The sequence below is a fragment of the Anabrus simplex genome, chromosome 12 (assembly GCF_040414725.1).
Source record: "Anabrus simplex isolate iqAnaSimp1 chromosome 12, ASM4041472v1, whole genome shotgun sequence".
NCBI lineage: Eukaryota > Metazoa > Arthropoda > Insecta > Orthoptera > Tettigoniidae > Anabrus > Anabrus simplex.
In genome coordinates, this window is record NC_090276.1 from 12,067,806 (window position 1) to 12,095,068 (window position 27,263).

Here is a 27,263-nt window from a genome sequence, read left to right on the forward strand (position 1 = left end):
CACTCGAATGTAGTCTAGTCCTGCTGCTTTTCCCAATTTGTACTTCCTCAGTGCTGATTCCAGTTCAGCTTCAGTAAATGGTGGGGATAGGATGTTGCTCTCTTGGTTTTATTGCCGTGTTATTAGTTTCTTATCTAGCTTTCTAGATCGGGTTGATTTTCCGTTTACTAACAACTGATAGGCAATTTGATCTGCCTTTATATTAGTATATGTACTGGCTTGGGTATTGTCATTATTGAGATGACGTAATAGTCTCCAGGCCTTCTGACTGCTCTTGCTCATGTCACAATCTCATTAATTTTATCCACTCATCCCTTTTAGCCATTGGTACTGTGGAAAGAACGCTTTGTGCAAGGATTGAAGTTTCTTCGCTAAAAGGATCAAGAATAGATTATTTTCACTATATTGGTCCGTATTGACTTATATTCAAATTTCTGTAAAATATTTTCACCGCCTTATCAATACTTATACATTTTATTTTATTTAATTACCGTACATGTACATGTTTCGAGAGCCACCGCTCTCTTCTTCAGCGGTGCCAAACATTAATTGATCCTTGGACTATATAATGTTTGGCACTTCCATATAGAGTGTGTGGTCTTTCAGCAATCAGTTTCATGCCCGGAACAAATGGTGGGCGTTTCTGCTTCATATCTCTGTGCATTTTTGGAACGTACAGAACATCACACTGCTTGTCGCGACAAAGTTCATACAAAAGTTGTTCTTTATAAGATGTTATGCCTTCAGTGTTATCAGAAATGACTGTTAAGGTTGGTTCTGAAAAGAACCGTTTGTTGGATCTCATATTAAACAACTGTTACTTCTGGTGTTAGAGCATCAGCCATCTAGGAAGAGTCATAGTCCGTTACCCGGGAGACACCCGGTTGTATAACAATATCACATGCAAATACACCATACTGGGAGGTTTCTCTCCTATCCCCCCAAAACAGGGTTAAGACAAGGAGATAGTTTATCACTGTTACTTTTCAACTGTTTTCTAGAATATGTGATGAGGGAATGGTAAAAGGAAATATTTAGAACATAAAAATTGGAACCGAATTTAAAATTGCTTGGGATTCACAGACAACTTAGTGTTACTATCTAATAACATTCAAGAAGTATACAAGATATATACAAGAGTATACAAAATATGAGCACAAAAATAGTACTCGAGATAGCATTAAAAAAGACTGAGTTGATAATAATAGCAGATCCACTAGTAATAAACCACATAACAGTAAATAACAGAAAAGTAAAAACAGTGAAACATCTTAAATACCTAGGAGAGATTATAACATACGACTTGGATGAGAAGCCTGCTTGGCAAGAAAGAAATAATAAAAGCTCAAAAATTAACGTGGTCAACATACAATAAAATTATCCATCGATCAAAACAAAATAAAACCTTACAAGACAGTGGTTCAAACAGAGGTGACATACGGAAGCAAAACTCTTCTTAAATTCACTCAGGGAAACGGAATCAACAACATCCTAAAAGTAGAGAGAAGAATAGCTAGAACGTGCATAAATGAAAAATATTAAAAAGATGGACAATGGTGGATAGTGCTAAATGAAGTGGTGTAAAGAGAATGGAGCCCATCACAGATACTGTATGGAAGATGAGGATCTCTTTATTTTTTATGTTCACATTATGAGGACACCAGAAACCAGATAACCAAGAAAAATTATAGAGAAACTCTGGAATCTGAAGCAACAAGCAGGATGGATTAAGGAAATTAAAAAAGAGTATGGAGGAACTAGAAATATCTCTGGACTATTTGCAACACGAAACAGAAAATTTAAAGAAATTGAAGAACATAAAAATAGACAAATGACATTCTATGGAAAGGGTATTTACAGATGCAGAATGACAGAAATGATCAGAACAAATGGAAAGCTACTGGGGGCAATTCAGAAAGAAAGCCTATCGAAGAAGGTGACCAGAAAATGATTGACCGAAGTGGTTCAATGAGCATTCTGAGTACTTTAAAATTTATTTTATTTTTAAAATTTTTTTTTTTCACTTTTCACCCTGCAGCAAATCGCGTGTGATTTGTTGCAAACACATAGTGGAGATATGTCTAAAACAAATTTCTGTTGTTCTCGTGCCACATGATTCTTATTGAGTTTTCTACTGTTTGTGCTCCAGTCTGTATTGTGACGACTAAACAATTCGTGAACCCTGCTCTTTTTATGTTTTTATAAGTTCATATCCTGGTTGATGATAGTGTTAACAGTTTTTAAAGATATCCCCAACTTATGTGCAGTGACTTATTGTTTTGCTGGATTGTTTGCTGCCGGAGACAAGTGTGTTGACTGTCCTCGAGACTTCTGGAGGACGGCTTGTCACAGGATATAGGGTCGCTTGTTTCTTGACTTTCAGAATTAATCCCTACGAGTCTTTCCTGTCTTATTCAACACGCAACTGAACCTTTCTTTGACATTGTAAAATTTCACTTCTTGCACACTTCAATAATAGCAAAGTAGCTGTAGTTTGCGTTATAAAGGGTTTTAATGTGGCATTACAAAAGTACAAGTTGATTTGCTTCAGCATCATTGCAGCTACATGCTTTTGAATGCTAACACAGGCATCACCTCAAAAGACTGGGTCGTTACCCAGAACACTGAACCTGACATGCTCCATGCAGCGCTACAGTAACATCCGAAAATTGTTACCAGAGATCGGAAACAACCTCTGTAAATGGGGGCTGCACATAATATATGCTGCTGCAGATCCTGCTACAGGTTATTTGTGTTCACCCATCCCATAGTATGGTTCTGCAATAGCAAACTCCTTGATCCCTCCTGGAATGCCCTTCACAACAAGAATTGTGATGCATCTTTGCCAAGAACTCACTCAGGACTTGACTGGGACTCCTAGATTTCATATTTTTACCAACCGATTCTGTACGAGTAGGGATTTAGCAGAGGAGCTGTACAGCAATAATTGTTTCCATTCAATATGAACAGTACTGATGATTGGTAAAGGTCTACCATCTTACATATAAGGGAAACAGGTACTGCTTATAGTATGTGTTCTTGGAAGTGTAATCAAGTTGAAAATATTCTTTCCATGAAAACTAGTGGCAGGAGGTAATGTTTCAAGTCTACTTTCTTTTTTGAGCAAGTTATAAAACATAATAGGGAAGTATTGTCAACATAAATAATATTAATTAAATATCCAAATATAAGAAAATATAACACTTACCAGAAAATAATTAAAAATACAAAAAATGATGTAAAATTGCTCCAAAAATGACCTATATCTTGTATACGGCAAAAAATGCAAAAAAAAAAAAAAAGCCCTAACAAATTGCCCTTATTTAATCAGTCAATTCATGAAATAAATGTATGTATATATATATATATACATACTCGAGCTCTTTTGGACTTCATGAAAAAAAGGATGCAAAATCATCAAATCTTGAACGAGTAAATTTAAATACTTAGAATCGTGTATTGAAAATTTCAGTAACCGGCCAAGTTTTTATTTCTTCAGCCAATAAAATTTTGTCTGTGGGAAAAATGTAAAACAGTGCCTGACTTATATTTTTTATCTGAAACATATTTCCGTGAGTCTTGTAATTTTCCTGGAAAGTGGCCCGGAAAGCGATCATGTAAATGTCGCTGGCTGAGGCAGTTCGGAGCGCGCGCGCCAGCACAGCCTGCAGGACGCCGTAAACACTTTCGGATTACATATTGATCCGTATCAGTTTTATTACATTATAACTTTGAATATTTGAATACTGTATATTGTACTGAGTAATATGAAAAAATAACTACTCTAAAGAATAGGTTAATCTCACTATCTGTCGAGTTGTCATTTATACTGACGATGAATGGCTCCATTCTTTCGTCCCTTACTATTTCCGTGGCCCAAACGTCTGTATGAAGATTTTCCGCGCAATTGAAGCACTTTTCCCAATCTGCAGCAGTCACACGGTCAATGGCTTCTGACGCGAGTTTTTCTACGTCCTTTATTTTGAATGTCTTGGTCCTCTCTGCCACTTCTCTCTTGACTTGAGCCCAAATCAATTCACATTCACTATCCATATTAACTGCATTTTGGGTGCGAGCTCAACAACTGTATGACAGGGAATTACTCAGGTAAGGTGGCCTGGAGCGGATGGACTTCAACTAGACAGCACTGCACGATCAGTGTTGCCAATCCGTGCTCGGAGGTAAGCGACTCTCGACCATCTGTCGCTTTGCCGTTCCCATATCTGATGACAGCGCAGTTTTCCTCACCCGCCTAATTTGGTGGCCGCGACAATAATATTGACTCCAGTAAAGTTTTCTTAGAAAAATGCGCGAAGGAGAGGAAGGAATACAAGAAACTTCTAAAGCGTAAGAAGTCGCAGTTTATCGAAAAGTAAGCGTTATTAGAGGCAGAGTAAGCCCGCAAAGACCCCTTCATTGCTCTTAAAGGAAGACCAATTACAACACCTGGTGAGATTCCGATAAACAAGTGGGAGGAGCATTTCACGCGGATCTTGAATTCCGAACAAACGGGTTCTCTACCCAATACAAGACAATCATTCGAGATAGAGAAGATCTCCTTATTCACAGTAAACAAAATAGAATCGTCAATAAAGAAGACAAAAGACAATAAAGCTACAGGCCCAGATATGACTTATAATGAGCTACTAAAAGATTCGGCAGATGTACTAATCAAAATTTGGACAGAACTATTCAACAAATATTTAACCACCAGTGAGATTCTGGAAGAATGGAAAAAATCTGTAAGAAAAGTACTCCATAAGGGAAGAGGTGACGCTAAGCATCCAAATTTGTATTGTGGAATAGCTTTGGGAAACAATATTTTTCAAATCTATGCAAAATTACTCACTGAGAGACTCACGAAGATAATAGAGCCACTAATTCCTGACAAACTGTTTGATTTCAGAGAAGGGAGATCAACACTACAAGCCATAGGCCATCTTCTAAATGACATTGATCAAGCTCTAAGACATCCGAAAGGAAAGTTTCACACCATATTCATTGATTACATTAAAGCATTCAATCTAATTAACAGAACAAAACTTTTAGATAAACTGGATGTCGTGACAAAAGGAGGAAATGAAATCACATCAGTTCAGAACATTTTGACTTTCAACAGTTTGGAAACAAGGGATGGAGTAACTGGATCACTAGAGAGTACCCAGACAAATGGGGTTTACAAGGAAACCCAATGAGTCCTTTATTGTTCAGTATTTCAACTGCAGATATTACAAAGATTTTAGAGACAACAAAATCACTATCCTTATATACGTATGCAGATGATATGATTCTGGGCTCATCGAACAGATATGAACTACAAAAAACATATATGCTTTATATCTCTGGGCTGATGAAAATGACTTCAGCATCAATTTCAACAAAACATAGCTCATGATTTTCTGCAAAGGGGGAAAAACTTCAACAGAGGACAAAGTGACCCTAGGAAAAAAAGGTTGAGACTGTAAATTCATATAAATAATTAAATAATTACCCTACAGTATGGGAAACAAACGATTCTGCAAATGGTGTCTCAGAAGGCAGCAGTGATGGAAACTGTGATGATAGTGGTGACTAAGGGATGGAACATAAGAACAGGTAAATTCAGTTTATTTTGAAAGTGTATCTTCTAATAATCATGTAAGAATTGGCTTTCAAGTTAAAATGTAGATTATCCCTAACACTATTTTACGTTAATTTCAAACGTCAAATGTAAACATTAAATTAGGGCTTCTGTAGGGCCCACAGAAACCACAATTGCGTTTGATTTGTTACAAAAAATGTTAATGTACTCTATAAATTGTATCAACTCGGATAATAAATTTACTGTTTCTTCATATCTTTTTGAGGTGGTTGTATTTTTATTGATTAATTCATGTTTTGATGCCCTAGTAATTTTTGAATTGCACAGTTTTTCATATTAAATAGCAGATAATAAACGTGTTTTGTAAGTGACACAATTTGCTACTCAAATTCTTCTATTATTGGCTGTATCACTGTTCAAGAATACCTCTATGTAGGCAAGGCAGATCTTAAAAACTAATGTGAGTTGAAGACTGTCATTTAATTTTCTTTTTTGTCTGTTCTGATGGAGAGAGCTAAGGCTTCATATTTTTCTCATGTTAATACATTGTTACTTTTTTTTTCTTGCTCAGTATTCAAGCCCGATGAGTTAAGGCAGGCCCTAATGCCTACTCTAGAGAAGTTGTACCGCCAAGATCCAGAGTCATTACCATTCCGGCAGCCAGTTGACCCCCAAGCCCTCGGCATCCCCGATTATTTTGATATTGTAAAGAAAGCTATGGACTTGTCGACGGTGAAGCGGAAACTGGATACGGGGCAGTATACAGATCCATGGGAATATGTAGACGATGTTTGGCTAATGTTCGACAATGCTTGGCTATACAACCGCAAGACTTCTCGTGTCTACAGATACTGCACAAAGGTAAACCACTTTGCTAGATGTTCAGAACTGTGGAATATAGTTAGTATGTATTTAGTAAATGGTTTTCAAAGGAGAATAAATCTGATATTTGTTGTGCTTATGTTGTAGCTGTCTGAAGTGTTCGAGCAGGAGATTGATCCGGTTATGCAGTCTCTTGGCTATTGCTGTGGGCGCAAATACACGTTCAACCCTCAGGTGCTGTGTTGTTATGGCAAGCAGCTCTGCACCATTCCTCGTGATGCTAAATATTACAGTTACCAAAACAGGTAAAATAATCTGTCCTCCCAGACTTTTCTTGAGTTTCATTTAGCATTATAACATCATTATTATTATGATTATTTTTATTTTAAAGATAGTTTGGGCCACGTAAGGAATACAGTGCTTGTGCTTTAGCTGTGTTGTTGTTTTTGATGGTTGCTGCTTGTGGTGTTCTTAATGGTAGGTCTGGCTACTACATTCTTCTTGGTACCTTGATCTTTTCTGTTGACCCAGTAATCCTTCCTTCTCTGGCTGAACTCTTGCGCTGCTCGGACCATTTGCTGGTCTCATTGTAATTAGATTCTGTAAAAGATGTTAGGAAGGGTCTGGTTTTGATAAGTGAATAGTAGTTGCTTAAGCTCTGCCAGATCCTTCTCTACCTGTTGGATCCTCACTGATCCAGTGGCTTTACCCTTGCTGGCTACTTTGAAGATCTTATAGGACAGCCTGTGGGAATCCATTCTATACAGGTGTCTGTAGAAAGCAAGCCGTGTTTTTCTGATGGCATCTATGAGGGTTTCTTGGTGTTCGTAGAGTTCACAGTTTGGTTTGTTCCATCACCTTCCATCTGATAGGATCCTTGGTCCTACTATCTTTCTCCCGAACTTACTTTCTTGTACTTCGAGGGCTCTTAAGTGGGATCCTCTTAGAGATAGCAACCGTGTTGCGTAGAGGACTGACAGTCTGACTGTTGCATTATAATGTTTTAGTTTGACATTCATCGATAGGTGTTTTGAGGTGTACATTTTTCTGGAGGCACGGTATGCCTTGTCTAGTTTGATTCTCCTCTGTTCGAGAGCAACCGTTTCACTCTCGCTCTCTCTCTCTCTCTCTCTCTCTCTCTCTCTCTATATATATATATATATATATACATACAACAACAACCTTTTTGTCCCCCCACACGATTGCAGGATGTACAACACTTGGAAAAGTACAGATGGAAGTGGGGAGTGTAAGGTGCTGTGGAATGTATAAATAATGCAGAGTAGGTATATTGGGTGTAGGATATAAAGCAGGGAAACTGTTGGCCTGGAAATCCTTGTGCTACGTAATGTTTATTCTCAGAGTACGGTAATCTTTATGGTAAACCCTTAATGTAGTCCCCTAGATTGTCCACAACACGTTGCCAATTATTCGGGAGACATCGGGTACCAGTCATCTCGCCATGTATGAATTTTGTAATCTTATGTTTCCAGTGTCCTCTGGTGTCCCAAACCATCTCCCATGTAATCATTCTTTAACTTTGTGGATGAAGTCAAAATTGCATGGAGACAGCTCCGGTGAGCATGCCAGGTGTTCCAGTACTCCCCCTCCCAGCGCTGTAGTTGCCATCATACAGCCTCTGCTGTATGTTGTCTGACGTCGTGAAGAAGGACGACATTGTTGAGAAGATCAGAGTTGTTTTCGCTAATGGCATGACATAACTGTTTCTGCAGGATGGCTCTGTAGTACTTTGCTGTTGTTGTCATGCCATTTGGAATGAAATGTCCTGTAATAATCATGCCTCTGACATCGTAAGCCAGACGGACCATCAGCTTCATGGGGGAAGAGTTTTGCCAGAACTTCTGCCTTCGTGGTGATCCTGCATGTCCCCATTCCGCAGACTAGTGTCTCAGTTCTTGTTAATATTCATCCACGGTTACTATTCTCTCTAGCATTAGTTTGCCCTCCTGCTGGATGTATACCAAGTGGTTTGAGCACAGGTCATACCGTGTCCACTTTTGCACATCAATAACTGCACATGGTACCTGTGATGCATTTTTACGCAGATGTGTATCTTCCTGTAAAATTCTATGGATAGTTGGCTTATAACTCAAGTATTGTCTATCTTCTGTCCATTCACTGGATAATTACTGCACACAACACATCAGTCCAGTCTTCCGAACCGTTGGACGTCACTATCTGTTTCAAGTTTATGCTGAAATGCTGCTGCCCATCTTCTGGGAGTTTGGTATGGAAGGGCCTTATTCTGCACAGCTGCCACAAGCTCTGTGACGTTTTTAGGCATTGTGACCCCGGCGAACAGCCAGTTTGATGTACGCCCCCTCCTCCCCCCCCTCTTCTTGCCTTGTCACATCCCTTCTCTAGGAAACCTAACTCATTACTGAATCCTATTGCTTGTGACGTACCAACTCGGCCCACAGATGTGTGGCAAAATTATAACGTGGAGGGTCACTTTAATATTAATATAAATAAATGATATCTCATTGTTTCTCCATAAACAATATCCCATGGGCACCAGCCTGCAAGCTAATGGCTTGAAAATGAAAGTTGATAATTAATAATAATAATAATAATAATAATAATAATAATAATAATAATAATAATAATACGTAATGAGACTCAAAAAACTCCCAGGGGTGAGGTGACGGAACACAAATCATTAAGTACACTAACTTGGAATTTAAGGATCATTAATAATAATTTCAGAAAATACAAATTAAAACAGCTATTTATTAGGATGAAAAACATGACGTAACGGCGTATTAACGAAATCTGAACTTACGGAAGCAAAAGAAAAATTCAATGAAATGAACTCTTAAGAACTTGAATTGTAACGCGTAGACTTGCAGTAATTTAAGCCATTAGCTCACCATTTGTAGACTCTTTTATCTGGAAGCTGATGATTGATGATGGATCTCTCGTACTGGCTGCGTAATCTGTTGTTGGATTCCAGTCCTACTTCTGCTTTTCCTGCCTTTAACACTTCCTACTGTACTCCTTACATAAAGTCGTAATGAGTCCTAATTTTAAATGCAAAACCATCCTGGGTTATGTTCATGGAGAGAATACACTTGTATTCTTCCGTATTACGGAACAGTAGCATAACTAAATTCATAATAAAAGCTCTCCTCACCTATGCTAGTCAAAACCGGTCTCCCGTTGACTACCTCTTGTCATTGAGATAACAGGTCCCAATGAGAGTAACTTTTGAGTATTATATACTCAGATGCGAAGTGAACTAAGTTAAAATCTTCTCCGATGTGCAGACGTAGAATCGTAGTAAGAGTGTCTTCCAAGAGTGTCTCTATGTCTGAGAGTAAGAATAAGAATGTCCTCTCCAGCTCTTGTCTTCGAAGTATATAGGTTCAAAAGTCTCCGTCCATCAGCCATATCACGTGGTCCAGTAAGATTCGAGGTCTCATCCCTTCTCCTATGTATTGCTGTGAATCCATCACGTTGCTTCATTACGTCCATTTACATAGGCTGAACTTTCCCGCGAAATCAAAGCGTCAGGTAGCGAACTTCGAAAAGTCGGCGTTCATAATGTTTCAACTGTCTCTTCAGAAGGTGGAGAGGGTAAGGTCTCTCGTAAACTTGATGACGTACATTTCCTGGAAATGGGCTGAAATTAGCGTGCTGACTATGGTCACCTCACAATGGCTATTGGAAAATTTACTGCAAGCTATTAATATGAACGATGTTGAAATACTTTATCCAATATGTGGTTCGTTCAGAATACGTTATAGCCGCGATGCAAAGAAATGAAATGATGTGAAATGGATGATTAAAACCCTATATATACATATTAATTTAAAAATGACCTATCAGTGATGAAATATATACATATTATCAATTAATTAGACAGTTCAATAATTTATCACATGCTGTGATGTTCGAAACATCACATGCTTAGTGTGTGGTACGTGTCCAATGCCCTGCCACCTCGTAGTATGTCTATGTAATATGAGTATCATGCTTTCCAGGTCATATGACCATTGTATGGCAGCACTATGGAAATATTGGCAAAAAAATAGTTTGCATGACTTATGCCCCAACATCATCAATATTATATATATATATTGCGAATGAGCCCATTAGGACTACGCAAAGTACTTAGAGACAGGCATTTGCCTTTCTTTGTGCCCACACTTCCTTCATTCGTTTGCTGTGTGCTTCTTTTCTCTCTTGAGACCATGTTGTTCCGGTCTTCTTCTTTGGTTTTTCCTCTTGGTCAACTTGCCACTTATGAACTTTGGTTCTGAAGATAACCCGGCTTTGGATGTCTTCAGGTGTAATTCCTGCCAGTTTGAGATCTGTTTTAATTTCGCCAATCCATTTTATTGTGTCCGTTTTAGCTTTACTTCGGTTTTCATAAAATTCAACTATTTGCTTGGTAAGTCTATCTGGGTTCATCCTTTTTATATGTCCAAAGAATCTTAATCTGCGTTTTCTGATGTCGCTGTGAATGTTAGAAAATTGTTTGATTTCCTGTTTCCCTCTAAGGCGGTACTGTTCATCTACGAGTTTTGGGCCTAAAATTTTTCTAATGATCTTGCGTTCCTTTTTCTGAATATTTTCTAGATCAGTTTTACTGTTCAAAATTAGTGTCTCTGATCCATAGAGGCATTCTGGTTTTATAACTGTATTATAGTGTCTTAGTTTAGCATGCTTGGAGAGACACTTTTTGTTATAGATATTTTGGGTGAGTCTATACGCAGTTTCCATTTTTTGGCATCTAACTTCATTGGCTTTTGTTTCCATTCCATTCTCCTGAATTATTTCACCGAGATATTTGAATTGCTGGACCCGTTTTATTTTGCCATATTTTGTCTCCATGAATTTAGGGGCTTCTTTGCTGCAGGTCATGAATTCAGTTTTTTCAAACGATATTTGGAGGCCGACTTTTTCCGCTGTTTCTTTCAGGAGTTCGATCTGGTTTATGGCTGTTGAAACGTCACGAGTTAAGATTGCCAGATCGTCCGCAAATGCCAGGCAGTCTACTGCTAATTTGCCCCTACCAAGAGTGATTGGTTGGTCAATCTTGAGGGCAGACTTCTGTTTGCGCCATTCCTGTATTACCTTTTCAAGGACGCAGTTGAAGAGTAGTGGAGAGAGCCCATCTCCCTGTCTTACTCCTGTTTTGATCGGAAAAGGGTCTGAGATTTCCCCCATGAATTTAACCTTAGATTTTGTGTCTGTCAATGTCTCTTTTACAATTGCGAGTGTTTTCCGGTCTAGACCCCGTTCTTTTAATATCTGAAACAGTGATTGACGATCAACTGAATCATAGGCCTTTTTGAAATCAACAAAAGTACAAACTACATTTTTGCTACAAATTCTCTGATGCCTTAGGATTAACTTTAGGTTCAAAATTTGCTCTGGACATGAACGGCCTGGTCTGAAACCTGCTTGATATTCTCCAATTTTTGGTTCTAGTTGCTGTTGGGCTCTATCGAGAAGGCACTGAGATAAAATTTTGTAGGCAACAGATACCAATGAGATTCCTCTGTAGTTATTTACATCTGTTCTGTCTCCTTTCTTATGTAAAGGATGAATTAGTGCACTTTTCCAATCTTCTGGAATTTGTTCTGTTTCCCAAATCTCTTGGATGATACCGGTGAATTCTTTTATAGTATTTGGGCCTGCTGATTTGAGAATTTCTGCTATGATCCCATCCTCACCTGCAGCTTGATTCATTTTAAGTCGTTTTATCTGTCTGGTAATTTCTTCTTCATCCGGTGGTACTGAATTTGGGTTTGTGAAGTCAGGTTCCTGCGGTGGAAATCTTTGTGTTGGCTCTGGGCAGTTAAGCAGTTCTTCAAAATACCTTGCAAGTTCGGTGCAGTTTTCTTGATTGTTCAGTGCAAATTGCCCATTTACTTTCTTAAAGCAAAGGTTTTGTGGCTGATACCCTGTTAGCTTTGTTTTGAAGTTCTTGTAGAAATTTCGTGTGTGGTTTTTTTCGAAGTCCTTTTCAATTTCCAGTAGTTGATCTTTCTCGAATTTCCTTTTGGTCTGTCGGATTAATTTCGCTGCCTCTTTCCTGACTGCCAAAAACATTTTGTGATTCTTATCGGTCTTTTTGCTGTTCCACTTATTGTATGCATTCTGCCAGGATTGGATGGCTTGTTCACAGTCTGCGTTCCACCAAGGGTGTTTTTTTCTTTTCTGCAGAGGAATCAGTGTTTGTGCTGTTTCAATTAGTTTGGTCTTGAGTTGCTGCCAATTTTTGGACTGCTTTTTCTCTAATTCTTCGGTGAGAGATGGCTGGATCCGACTGGTATCAAATTTCGGAATTATTTGCTTCCTTCTTCTGAACCTTTGGGGTATCAACTGTAGTTTGACTCTTGTCAGATAGTGGTCTGAGTCTATGTTTGCACCCTTCCTTACTTGGACATTCATAATTTCTCTGTGGTTTGGGTACGAAATTGCCACGTGGTCAATTCGAAACTCGCCCAAGAGGGAGTTGGGTGATCTCCATGTCATTTGTTTAGAAGGTTTCTTCCTGAAGTGAGTCGACATGACTTTAAGGTTAAATGCCCTGCAGAATTCGACTAATCTCCGTCCATTGTGGTTCGTCCATTTATGTGCTGGGAATTTTCCAACTGTTTTCCTGTATTTCTTTTCCTTGCCTAGCTGAGCGTTGAAATCTCCTAACAGAATTTTGACGTGGTTTTGAGGAATTTTTGATGCTGTTTCTTCTAGTATTTCCCAGGATTTGTCTACCTTCTCGCGATCTGTTTTATTGTCTTCATTGACTGGCATATGTGCATTGATCAGTGTGTATGATTTGTTTGCACACTTTAGGGTGATTGTCATTAGCCTATTGTTTACACATTTCACACCTATTACTGAGTTAAGTATGCTCTTCTTGACTGCAAATGCAACTCCTAAATGGGGTGTGTTTTTGAGAATCCGTTTGTCTGTTTTACTTTTGAAGAGTCTGTAGTTCCCGAAATCCATTGCGTGTTCGTCAGTCAGCCTCGTTTCTTGGAGTGCCAGTATTTCTGTTTTTTGATCATTTAGGGTTTGCTCTAGTTCGTACAACTTCCCTGCCCGCAAGAGAGAATTTATGTTCAGTGTTCCGAAAAATGTTTTGCTGTTTGGGCGAAGTTGGCCAGAGGTCTCCGACTCCCTCTGTTTGCGTGTCCAGCCAGACTCCCCAGAATCCGATAGTCTGGTTGTGCTGCTAATGTCAGCAGTGGATTGGTTACCACCTGGGGTACAAATTTGTTTTCTGCCACGCCTCATGGTACTTGATTATCCAAGTATTGGACCGTAGTCCAGTTTCATAGGACTGGAGTGGATAGTTCCAGAACATACATTTCCAGCCGCACCTCTGGTGAACAGACGCTGACCACTTTGCCGCTTGCTGCAAGTCAGACGCGAAGTGGATTTCAGTCAGTTCTTCCGCCCTCTCCGCCATCGGGATGAATCCTCTTATGCCGTCGAGGCCGTTGACCATTTTCCTTGTTCCCTCAGTTGATCCGCGGGTGCTTATTTGGCTATGCCTTATTCGCACCTGTCCTGCATATCTACAGGAACTTTCCCTATCAGCCATTGGGACGCGCCGTGTCGGGGTTGAGGGCCCCCACCCCAGTGTCTTACATAGAGTTATGCCTAACTCCTATTCAGTTCAGAGCTAGACCCCCACGCAAGCTGACCGGGTCATCAATATTATTATTATTATTATTATTATTATTATTATTATTATTATTATTATTATTATTACAAGGCTTGATTTTTTATTTATTTTCAAAATCTCTTTTCTCAGGTTGTATAATACTCCTCTACCAAGTTTCACTGAAGTCTAACATGTATCGTTCGCTTGCTATTTGCTGCACACAAACATCCCATCTGACTGCCTCATAACTGTATTTCATCGCGTATTAGATCTGTCTTTTTCCCCCCACTTTTATAGCTGCAAAAGGCAAAGGGGGGTTGGGGGGGGGGATGGGCTGTCTAATATGTGATAGCCTCCCATTTCTTGCAGTGACCTCTTTATACAAAGAACTATAAATTGTATATAAATATATTCTACACTATTCTTTAACAAATTTAGGATTGTATTCATTTGTTGGAATGCATTATTTCTAAACTTTCAAAAATAAAGAAAACTATAAATGGTGAACACATGACTTTTAAGCCATCATATACTGTAAATACGATCAGTTTTATTTACTTTTACGTCATTAGTTTAATCTCATTAACTCCTCCGATGATGACGTCAGGAAGGGCATCCGGTCATAAAACTCAATCATCATAATCATCATCATCATCATCATCAATGTCCCACTGCATTCGCCCGGGTGTGGTTAAAAAGCCTCATCCACTCCTTTCTGTCCTTCCACTTTTCCTGCTCCATTATTTCTACCACATCCAATCCAGCTTCTAAGGTCCTTCCAAATCTGATCCATCCACCTTCTTCTCGGTCTTCCAACTGATCTCTTTCTCGTAACTTCTCTTTCGAATTCCCTTCTTGCTACTCATTCCTTTCCCATTCTTTTTACATGTCCGAACCATCTCAGCCTTGCCTTCTGTATGTTCTGTTCTATGTTCTATATTTAGCTCTTCTCTGATTTTAATATTTTGAATTCTATCTCTCTGTCTTTTTAACCGATGTTCTTAAAAATTTCATTTCTACTGCTTGGATCTTACTATCTTGTCTCATTAGTTACCAGCGTTTCTAGTCCGTATGTTTCAATTGGTATGAAATACTGTTTATATAATGTTAATTTCATTCTCTTGGGTACGTTGTCATCCCATAAAAGCTCTCTGACTTGATGATAAAATGTCGTACCTTTACCTAGTCTGTTATTTATTTCAGTGTTGATTTCATTACTTCCATTAATAATGCTAACCTGATATGTAAACTGTTCTACATTTTCTAACCGTTCTCCGTCTATGTTCACTTGGCTTGTCTGTTTCTGTTTTCCACAGTGCATGACTACAGTTTTCTTTTTACTGATTACTATTCCAAACTCCTTCAGATTTTCATTCCAAATGTCCAGTCTCCTTTGTACTTCCTTATTTCCCTTTCCCCACATCACATCATCTGCAAATACTAAAGCATTCACTTCATCACTACTGATACTCTGTTTTACACATTTTATGATTTCATCCATCATTATAATGGCGACAGTGCACTTCCTTGCTTGAGACTTTTTTTTTTATAAAATGTTTGTCACCACTCCCCACTTGTACACTGCTTTTACTCTCATGATACAACATTTTTATCTTGTTAATTAATGATTTTGTTACATTTCTTTTTGGTAGGCATTCCCATACTTGTTTTCTCGTAACTGTATCGTAAGTTTTTTCCAAATCCAAAAATACGAGGATGATTTCCTTGTTCCTTTCCATATGATTTTCTTTTATCGTTCACACTGTAAATATAAGTCTATTGTTGATCTATTTGGTCTAAAGCCATATTGTTCTTCCTCTAACTGTATTTCTATTATATTCCTCAGTCTTTTGTTTATGACTTTCTCTATTATTTTTAGTCTATGCGATAATAGATTTATACCTCTATAATTTTCACATTTCTTCCTATTTCTGATTTTGAACAGTGGTACAATGCTTCCTTGTTGCCAATCTTCAGGTATCCTTTCATATGGCATTGAGGGGTCTGTATAGCCACTATAGTCCAATGCTTCCTGCTGCCTTAATCATATCAGCATTGAATTGGTCTTTTCCACTTGCTTTACCTTTGGTCATTGCTTTCACTGTCCTTACAAGTTCCAACTATGTTATCAGGTTCTCTTCTTTTTCTCCATCTATTATTTCCATTTTCTTATCTCCTTCCTCCAAGTAGTCATCCCCATTATAAAGTTTTTCAAAATACTTTGCCATCACCTTCTGAAGACTCTTTTCGCACGTACAATGGATCCATTTTCCCTCTCTAATGCTTTGATTTTTTCTTGAATTTTTCTTTTTGATTTTATTACTCTGTATAATCGTTTCTGATTTCCTCGAATATCTTGCACAATTTTGTTGGTAAACTCTCCCCAACATTTCTCCTTTTCTTCCTTGATACTCCTCTTCACTTGTAGTTTCAATCTTTTGTATTCCACATGTAAACTTTCTATGTTATTCTCATCCCTTTGATACGCTTTTTGCTTTTCCTTATCCATTTCTTTCTTCACCTTGTTCCTTTCTTTTATTTCTGTTTTTGTTTTGTCTGTCCTCCACCGTGTCTGCTTAACCTTTGCTTTTGTTTTCCCACATACCTCAGTTGCTGCTTCCACAAATGTCTGTATTAAATTGTCCCACACTTCGTACTTCAGTGTTAGGCAACTTCCTTTTTATACAATCTTGGAACTCAGTTCTTTTATCCTCCTCTTCCAATTCCCAAATCCTGATCTTTGGTTTCTTCTTCAATACGTTTTTAGGGAATTTTACTTGTTTTAATTCCACAATCAATAATCTATGATTACTTTCACTAGGGATTATCTTCATATTCATGACGTATCTTCCCCATTCTCGGTCTGTTATTATAAAATCGATGACCGAGCTCGATAGCTGCAGTCGCTTAAGTGCGGCTAGTATCCAGTAATCGGGAGATAGTGGGTTCGAGCCCCACTGTCGGCAGCCCTGAAGATGGTTTTCCGTGGTTTCCCATTTTCACGCCAGGCAAATGCCGGGGCTGTACCATTCTATCAGTTCCCACATGAGCATTCAGATCTGCCGTTATCATGATCCCATCTCCAACAATGTGTTTCCAGTTCATTGAGGAACTCTTCTTTTTCTTCCACGCTACGTCCCGTCTTTGAAACATTCAGTCTTTACTGTTACCCATCCAGTGCAAGGTGTACCCCTTTCTTAGTTTCTTCATTCACCGGGCGAATTGGCCGTGCGGTCAGGGGCACGCGGCTGTGAGTTTGCATCCGGGGGTAGTGGGTTCGAATCCCACTGTCGGCAGCCCTGAAGAGGGTTTTCCGTTGTTTCCCATTTTCACACCAGGCAAATGCTGAGGGTGTACCTTAATTAAGGCCCATGCCACTTTCTTCCAACTCCTAGGCCTTTCCTATCCCATCATCGCCATAAGACCTATCTGTGTCGGTGCGACGTAGAGCAACTAGCAAAAAAAAAAAAAGTTTCTTCATTCCTTTCCCTTTCCATTTTACTTTCTTAATCCCAAGATGTTGAGTTTTCATCTCTCCATTAGGTCAATCAGTTCATTTTCCTTCTCATTCATTGTTAAAATATTTATTGTTCCAAATCGGGTTTGTTCTCTGATATAACACTTGCACGAACATCAGGATGACCGTCATACCATGCAACTGTAGTCAGAGATTTGTCAATTACATTTCCATTTTTAAACTTCCATCCGAGGCTTGTATTGTAGTTGAAATCAAGTACAAATTTACTCATCTGCTGACCTGCTAAGCCTAACGCATCTGAGGATTTTCTTTCGGGGTTTACTCCCTGAGCCTTTGAAGATCCCTCTTCTCCACAAGGCAGTGGTTTCCTCTTCTAATTTTCCCCAGGGAGTATGGGTTGCCTCATCCACCATCTTCGCCTTTCCGAAGGTCTCCTTCTCTGCCCAAGATGCTGTTAAGGTCTTTACCCGTAACCCTGGGCATGAGTTCCACGTTATACCCCGTGATACTGGGTCCCTGCCTGAACTCGGCTCTCCTTCACACCGGCTTACTGACGTGGAGGATAGGGAAGATGCCCCTATCTCCCTTGAGCTAGGTTAATGGTTGTGTGTGATGCCACAAACAATGGCACTACGAAGATTTATCTCGCTTCATACTCGACCTCGTAGAGAGAAAAGGTATAAGGTTTGGACATACAGTTTTATTTATTGTATTGTGCAATTTTAATACAAAGAACTTGCATATAGGGTAGGGAAAGCGCATCACTATCCGGGATTGGCTTAAACGGGAGGTGTGTGTGGGTTGCCGTAGTAACAGCAATCTGAAATTACAACTGTGAGCTGTCAGAACACAGAACATGTAAGTTTTAATAGGATTACAATAGGTCAGATCAGCACACCTAGTTTTGGGTTTGTTGTGGTTGTCTCTTATTGTTTCCACTTTACAAATTAATTCCTGACTGATTTACTGATGTGGCAACCAATAACAATTCCATGTTTAAAGTTGCTAAACTCGCTTGCTCCACCCATTCTGCAGTTATCTCGTAGCACTGCCTCCGTGGATCCGTGGTAGAGTGTCAGCCTCTGGATCCCAAGATAGTGGGTTCAAATCCGGCAGAGGCAGTCGGAGTTTTGAAGGGCGGACAAAAGTCCATTCGACACTCCATGACGTACGATGTCGGCATGTAAAAGATCTCTGGTGATACATTTGGTATTTACCTGACAAAATTCATTAAATCTCAGCCATAGTCGCCCAAGAGAGATCCGGTTTACACTGTCCGCCATCTAGTGGGCCTTGAGTAAAACGGAACGTCGAAATTGACGAGCAGACAGCCAGATGGCGTCAGATCGAAATGTCTGCACACGGTAGCTGAGGCCATACGATTATTATTATTATTATTATTATTATTATTATTATTATTATTATTATTATTATTATTATTATTATTATTATTATTATTATTACTGAACAACATCAAGCCCTCAGCCATCTTTTAAACTAGCAGTGGCAGTTGTAGTGACATCAAAGCTCAGGCTTACATATAGAGATGAATGTCTGGATACTTTTGATCTGATACTGCGTGCATTTACATGCAGCAATAGTATAAGATTGGATGTAGAAAACAGCTGATAATGATAGTGGTTTGGCTTCCCCACGTCTGCCTCTTTGCACTCTGTTGTATGATTCAATAAAAGATTACCATTCTTCTTGTCTCCTATGCTCTTACAAATGAAGGTGCAATTTGTACCTGGTAAATTGCTGCTCTCCAGCTACTTCGTAAACTTGTATGTTCTGCTCTTGCTAATTTCCTTAACCTGAGAAATTTATATATAGATATGACCTATCCTGGGAATTTTTCCTTTTGTGTATAGAATTTTCTTCTTTCTTTAGAAAAAAAATGATAACCTTCTTACTCACTCTTAACTTATTCATGTGATAACCTTTGGTTTCCTCTGTTCCATTCTCTCCTGATGTTCCTCATCCTGCCCTGCACCTTTTGTGTGTTTGTGGTTGGATGTATCACAGCCTCAAGACATACGGTCTTTTCTTCGACAGATACACCTTTTGCCAGAAATGTTTTAACGACATCCCAGGAGATACTGTCACTTTGGGTGATGATCCAACCCAACCTCAAACGTAAGTACAATTTTTAATAGCATTATATAGTCAGTAATTAAGGCCAAGGCCATACTTCCAAAAATCTTAGCCCTGTCCTCTGCTGTTCATAAAGACCTTAAGACGCTAGTCCGACATTAAACGAGTGCAAAAGAAGAAACCTTAGTTAGATATATTTGGATCCATTCGCAATATTATTTCTGAGAAAAACTTATGCCATTTAACTGTATATAGATGAATAATCTGCTACCATATTTTTAGGAAAAGATTATCTAAAATGAAATTGAAAAGCTTCAATTTGCATTTGATTGTCAGGAAATGAATCATACTTCAAAGTTCAATTTGTTTTAAGACAACCTTCAACACCATTTCTTCCCAACCACCTGGACAACATTCAGATGCTTGTTTTAATTCATTTTGATCTTGTTACCAACCCTTACTAGCTTTGAAGTGTGTAACGCCTGATTCCATGGCTCTAGCTAAAGCCTATAGGTGGTACACATACTTGTAAATATGTACTGCCTCTTTTCGTTCGCAGCAGCATGGATACATGCATTGGCTACTACTGTTGTGTTTTGTTAATTTACATTTATGTAATAACAATGTAATTAATGTGGAAATCCAGTGCAATGATAGACTTTAATGAAATATACAAAATTTATCAGTGTGTGTGGGATACTAGTTCGAACCTGTATACAGAAAATAATGGACGAACTCAACATACGTGACATTAAAAACAAATTAAAAAACCTCATATCAGGATATGGAAAAGATTAACCCTCCACGCTTGTATGTCGGAAATGTTCCAACATCGTGATTTTCTGGTGTGCTTTTATGTCGGAAATGTCTCGGCATAATGTTCACTCCGAGAACAATTAGACAAAAATTCATATAAAATACATTTAATTACTCAAAAGAGAAATTTGAAAGTGAATCAAAAAATTAAACAAAATTTATTTTTTCAAGCTGAAAATGTCACAAACACACCAAAAGGGAATGTAAGTTCCCTTGGTAACACGTACCTAAATTTACATACCCATGAATAATCCACTCTCAAACATAAAGCAAATGACAACATCAACAATTTTCATGTCATTGGCTAATATGAGTTCATGTGTTTCCTGCAGACTGAACTTCCATCGTAGGCCAGAGAGATCAGCTCACTCTGTAAGGATGTGAGCCACGGTGAAGTTGGCACTGCAAGACCACACTGGGAGGTCTTCTCTCTTCTTTTAATGGAAGAATTTTAATAGCTAGTGATTCTCGAGCAATACCTAGACGTAATAATAATAATAACTTAAATGTTTCCACCTTTTCAATACAATATATTCACAAATTTACAAAATTATACGGTACCGGTACTAGTTTCGACCCATCTAGGGGTCATCATCAGCCGTATTGGAGCAAAGATCATTTGTGGCGAAATCCTAAGACAATATTATTTTAAAGAATAACAAGTGAAATGAGATGTTATGGTAATAGTTAATAATACAAGGAATATACTTAATAAGAGGTTTTTAACAAAGAATAAAGTATAAATGGGGTGTTGTAAAAATTATAATCATGGAAATCAGTAAGTTCTTGTATTGAAATGAAATATGGCTTAGGAAGAGGGCTTAAGGTGGGGCTGAAGGGTGCGGGAGAAAGTGTAATTGTCTTGGAAAAGTACCTTTGATTAAATTTAGGATTGAGTTTAGGTTGGCTGCATTATTGTTTCTGAGGAAAGTGATAAATAGATCGAAGAGTATGTTGGGTTTCTCTGAGATTTCATTGAGATTGTGACTGGCATTAAAGTATTGGTCTAGGTGTATGTAGTAATTTTCCATTACGTTCAGTAAAGGGCCCTTGTTTGCTAATACGAGGATGTCCATGTCTTGTTCAATATTGGTGAAATTATGGTTATAATCTTGCATGTGTTGGCCGATGGCTGAAAACTTGTTGTATTTTATTGCGTTAGTGTGCTCGTGGTATCTGATAATGAAGTTTCTCCCGGTTTGCCCGATGTAGGTTTTTTTACAGGTGGTACATTTGATCCTATAAACTCCTGATTTTAAAAAACTGCTGGTCTTGTTGATGTGTGAAGTATTGTATAAAACATTCATGTTCTTATTGTTGGTTTTGAAGGCTATTTTAACGCCTTGTTTCTTAAAGATGTTGGTTAACTTGTAGATATCATTGTTGAACGTGAAGGTGGAAAATGTTAGAGGTTTGGTTATTTCTTTTTTGAGGGTAGTTTTTGGGCGATGTTTGTGTTTATTGATTATCCTTTCTATAAAATGATTGCTGAAGCCGTTGAATTTTGCGATTCCGCGGATTGTGTTGAGTTCGTTTTTTAGATCTTTATTGGACATAGGTATGCTGAAGGCTCGGTGAACTAGGCTGTTGTATGTGGCTCGTTTGTGGGACTGGGGGTGCACTGAATCTTGGCGAATGGTGGAGGCTGTTTGAGTGGGTTTTCTGAAAATTTTATAACTGAAAGAATCTGAGTTTCTAGTGATGGTTAAATCTAGAAAGTTGATTTTTTGATTTGATTCGGATTCTAGTGTGAATTTGATATGAGGATCAATATTGTTGAGTCTTAAGAGGGTGGTGGGTGCGTTAATTGATTTCTCATTCATGATTACAAAGACATCGTCGACATATCTGGCCCAAAAGAGAATGTTTTCGAATTCGTTGTCAATTTTGGTGTATTCGAGGAAGTCCAGGTATATTTCTGCTAAGATACCTGAGGCCGGTGACCCCATTGCCAAACCATTTTGTTGATATATGACATTGTCAAAAGTGAAGAAGTTATTGTCGATGATAAGTTTTAATATTGTGATAAAGTCTTGTATCTCTAGTTTGCTTAAGTGGCTGTTTTTGTTTAAATTGTTTATAATTATCGGAATTAATTTTGATACTTGTATGCTTGGGTACATGTTTACAATATCGAAAGAGTGGATGGAGTGATCCGGTTGCAAATTGAACTTGTTTAGTTTTTCTACTAGCTCAGATGTGTTTTTAATAGACTTTTTGGATAAGAATTGATAATTTTTTCTTAAGAAACATATTGAACAAGACATGGACATCCTCGTATTAGCAAACAAGGGCCCTTTACTGAACGTAATGGAAAATTACTACATACACCTAGACCAATACTTTAATGCCAGTCACAATCTCAATGAAATCTCAGAGAAACCCAACATACTCTTCGATCTATTTATCACTTTCCTCAGAAACAATAATGCAGCCAACCTAAACTCAATCCTAAATTTAATCAAAGGTACTTTTCCAAGACAATTACACTTTCTCCGCACCCTTCAGCCCCACCTTAAGCCCTCTTCCTAAGCCATATTTCATTTCAATACAAGAACTTACTGATTTCCATGATTATAATTTTTACAACACCCCATTTATACTTTATTCTTTGTTAAAAACCTCTTATTAAGTATATTCCTTGTATTATTAACTATTACCATAACATCTCATTTCACTTGTTATTCTTTAAAATAATATTGTCTTAGGATTTCGCCACAAATGATCTTTGCTCCAATACGGCTGATGATGACCCCTAGATGGGTCGAAACTAGTACCGGTACCGTATAATTTTGTAAATTTGTGAATATATTGTATTGAAAAGGTGGAAACATTTAAGTTATTATTATTATTACTTATATATTGTTCAATACGGACCAAAAACATGAAATTCATAACCATCAACAATACCTAGACATTGGAGAATCCACGGACTTCTGAATTCTTGGTTCAGTTTGGGCTGTAAATCCACGGAATGTACATCGAGCGCTGTGTTTACAGCTGGAAGGTACAAAATAGCTGACCAGTACGGGTGACAGCACAATTGTCATTTGAACCTGGGTGATGATTGTCTTTTGGAACTTGATTCGGGAAGCAAGTATCGGGGTGCTTTAGAAATAATCAGTGACTGAAGTTGAAGAAAGCTTCAGTTCATTACAAGATGATGATTGCTGTGACTGCAGCCATCCGGGATGAGCAGCGATCGCTTGATGGGCCAAGGTCCTTCAAGGGCTGTAGTGCCATGGGGTTTGGTTTTTTTAAAATTCAGACAAAGCATCTTCTTACGTTATTACCGAGTTATATGAATCTCGCATCTTGCCATTATATAGTATTAGCAAGCGTATCAGGATGCAATTAAAAATCTTAAATGAAGCAAGTCAAGTGGACCAGGTGGTATAACTCTGTCTATTAAAAGGATGTTGTGGAATATTGATGAAACCTTTACATGTAAAATATATTGTTTAAATATAAGCATTCAGATATTTCTGGATTTATGGAAGATTTAGCAGAGTATGTCCTGTCTTCAAGTCTGGTGATAATGCAAATCTGGAAAATTATAGACCTGTGTCAATATTGTGTGCTCCAACAAAGTTTTTTGAACAAATTATTTATTGCCGAATTTTTGCTCATGTAAAATGTTACATTGTTTCCTTTCAACATGGTTTCTTTTGGGCAGGTCCACAGTTAATAATCTTGCAAATTTTACTCAAGGTATTTTTAATGGAATGAATAACAAGAATCAAACAGATGTGATTTACACTGATTTTTTAAAAGCCTTCGATGAACTGAATCATGATATACTATTGCAAAAACTTTCTAATTATGGTTTGTCCTGAGAGTTTTCAGAATTAGTATCATCTTATCTCTCTCTTGCAGAAAACAATTTGTTATGTATATCCAAAGAAAATCATTTGTATTCAGTGTTACATCTGGCTTCTTCTCTTCACAATATTAATGACTTACCAAAGGTCATCAGGCTATCAAAATGTCTAATATATGCCAATGAATAGAGGCATGATTTTTTCACATTAATTTTTGTACGATTTTGCAAAAAGGATACTAATTTTCGCGTTATTTCGCGAAATATGCATTGCCATAACGCTTTATTTCGCTTTAATGAAATTCTAAAATTAATCATTGTTTCCTTAGTTGGTTGGCTGTGGGAAAGTCCCCAAATCCTAACCTATAGAAGAAAGAAAAAACTTTATCAGAAAGAGGTCTTAGAAAACCTAGTCTTACTAACACTGATCGTTGATTGTGGAGGTTTAATTGATGGACTGTATATACCTGGTACATACTTTTGAAGCCATTTCTGGACAGCAGGGTCGCCTACCTTCTACCGGGGGGATGTTGGCTTTGAGTAGCATCGCTGCTGTTTCGTGAATAAATTCTATTTTTTCACTCTTAGCTTTCTTTTGCATATCTAATGGGAGTACTATTGTTGGCTGCCGTTTCACTGTTGGAGTGCTAAATTTACGTTCTGAATGTTCCTTATTTTTAAAACAATGTTTTGAGATGGTATCTCTTTTCTCCCACTCGATACGAACATTACAATATTTACACATTAAAATATTGCTTTCCGAAACGTATAAACCTTCACTCGCAAACTGTTTAGCTCTGCTGTGCACCGTAACACTTTTCGAGCGACCCATCTTCGCTACTGTGTGTGATCACTTTCTTAATTTTACGTGACCACGAAGCCGAATTACACCATTCAGTTGTGCTGCTTGTAGACATCATTAGGGATTACAGGATTGCACAATGCCGTGAGGAGTCAGGCTGGGGTTGGATTACCAGCCACCACAAGAACAACATCCCAAACATTTCGTTTGGCAAGAAGCCTGGAGCCAACCCCTTTTCTTTGATGCCATGTCTTAAAGAGATTTTCCAGAACATGAATGATAACATATTTCTTTCCTGTTGATGAATCTTTGTTTGCTCTTCCTTTTCTTTTCATACATAATCTGGAACAAAATATCAAGTTCGTTACTCACTACAGATTTCGCTGTAATATCGCGCTTATCGTGAAATAATTGAATTTCGCTTTAAAATGGTCTTATTGCTTTAATTAGCTTTAATTCGCGAACATAATATCCATATTTTCTTAACCAGAAACATATGATTCGTAAAGATATCGCAAAATCGCTTCAAAATATTTTTTGTCGCGTTTATCGTTAATGTGAAAAAATCATGCCTCTACCAATGAGGTTAAATTGTACAGAACTGTCACCACTCACGAGGATGCTTTAAAATTACAGACTGGTATCAGTAATATGTATACAGTAGAACCTCGATAATTCGAAATTGGTTAATTAAAAATCCCGCCTAATTCGAAGCGGCCCTCGTTCCTAGAAACGTAAGGTACGGTTTTACATGTTATTTAAATGATTTAATTCGAAATGCGGATAATTCGTAGTTTGAAGAACAATGTCAGTCCCATTATCGAAATTCAGACTTCTAATTCAAACTGCCTTTACATTTAAAAAAAAATAGTATTTTAAAGAGCAATTTAAAATGAAAATTTATCCACTTCATGATTGAACACGTCTTCAGGAGCGTGCAGGGGTAGCTTTCTGTACTTTCACTCACTTCATTGTGTGTACAGTGTGGTTCATGTTTGCTAAATACGAGTTAAATCGTAATTTTTTTGTATTCTGCATTTTAAGGAACACCACAATATCACGTAGCAGGCAGTGTGCAGAGAAGCAGAATCCGTGAACACTGGCCATGCCAACAGTTGGCGAAAAAGCTTGGCTCATGTAATCAATTTGTACGCACCAAACAATATTGTCAATGCCGATGATACTGCATTGTTTCTTCTTTTTAAATGCTGAGCCCAAACGGACACGGTTTTAAAGGAGAAAAGTGCCAACCGAGAAATCGTACAATGGTGGGGGTCATTGTACTGTGTTGCAATGCACACAGAAGCAAGAGACTTCCTTCTCTCGTCATAGGAAATTTGGATGAGTCATGATGTTTTAAGGTCGTTGGGCGCTTTCCGTGCAAGTACAAGGCATTTAAAAAATGCATAGTGTTACAGTAATCCAATGAATAAAGCATTCGCACAGGGGTGCCAATATAGATTTCTCTTCATCTTTGAATCATGATTTATTTTTCTTTCATTGTGTGAGTTTATGCTTGTCAATGAGTTATCAAAGTGTATTGTTTGAATGCTGTAAATGCACCTTGTTGGATACATTTTGCAAATAGATTTTTTCCGTGGCATTTGAAAGGTTTAAACTGTGAATCAAGGTTAATTGTATGCAGTAACGAGTCTTAAAAAATATTTTGCAACACTGCATTCCGAATTACTAGTTGGCTGTTAATTCTAAATCACTTAATTTGAAGTCCAACTTTTGCATCCCAATGACTTCGAATTAATGAGGTTTTACTGTATGTGGACTAGGAACAACAAAATGCATTTTAATATCAATAAGTGTCTCGCAATAACCTTTTCAAGGAGTAAATTTATAGTACTATTTGAATATAAAATGGATAACTTTGTTTTAGGGAGGTCTAAATTGGTGAAAGAATTGGAAATTTTAATGGATAGTACATTGTCCTTTAAAGGGGACATTGAAAATCTTACAGAAGAAGCCTACAGATCCTTAGGTTTTATGATTTGGAATTCAAGGGAACTAAAAATGTTGGTACATCAATTACTCTCTATACTATATTTGTGTGTAGTAAACTTGAATATGCATGTGTTGTGCGGACAACTCATTCATCATCAGTCCCATTTAAATAGGTTCGAGGGGCCGATGACCTTCGATGTTAGGCCCCTTAAAACAACAAGCATCATCATCAAATAAGTTCGAAACAGTTCG

General features: G+C 37.9%; 1 protein-coding gene across 2 annotated transcripts in view; it reads left to right on the plus strand.

Moving 5' to 3' along the window:
- Nucleotides 1–27,263, plus strand: part of LOC136884354 (CREB-binding protein) — a 263,590-nt gene that overhangs the window by 127,093 nt on the left and 109,234 nt on the right. For both annotated transcript variants that reach the window (XM_067156476.2, XM_067156477.2), the window contains exons 17-19: nt 6,153–6,442; nt 6,551–6,708; nt 19,582–19,662. In XM_067156476.2, coding sequence (XP_067012577.2) covers nt 6,153–6,442; nt 6,551–6,708; nt 19,582–19,662 — 529 coding nt within the window. The remainder of the gene's footprint in view (nt 1–6,152; nt 6,443–6,550; nt 6,709–19,581; nt 19,663–27,263) is intronic.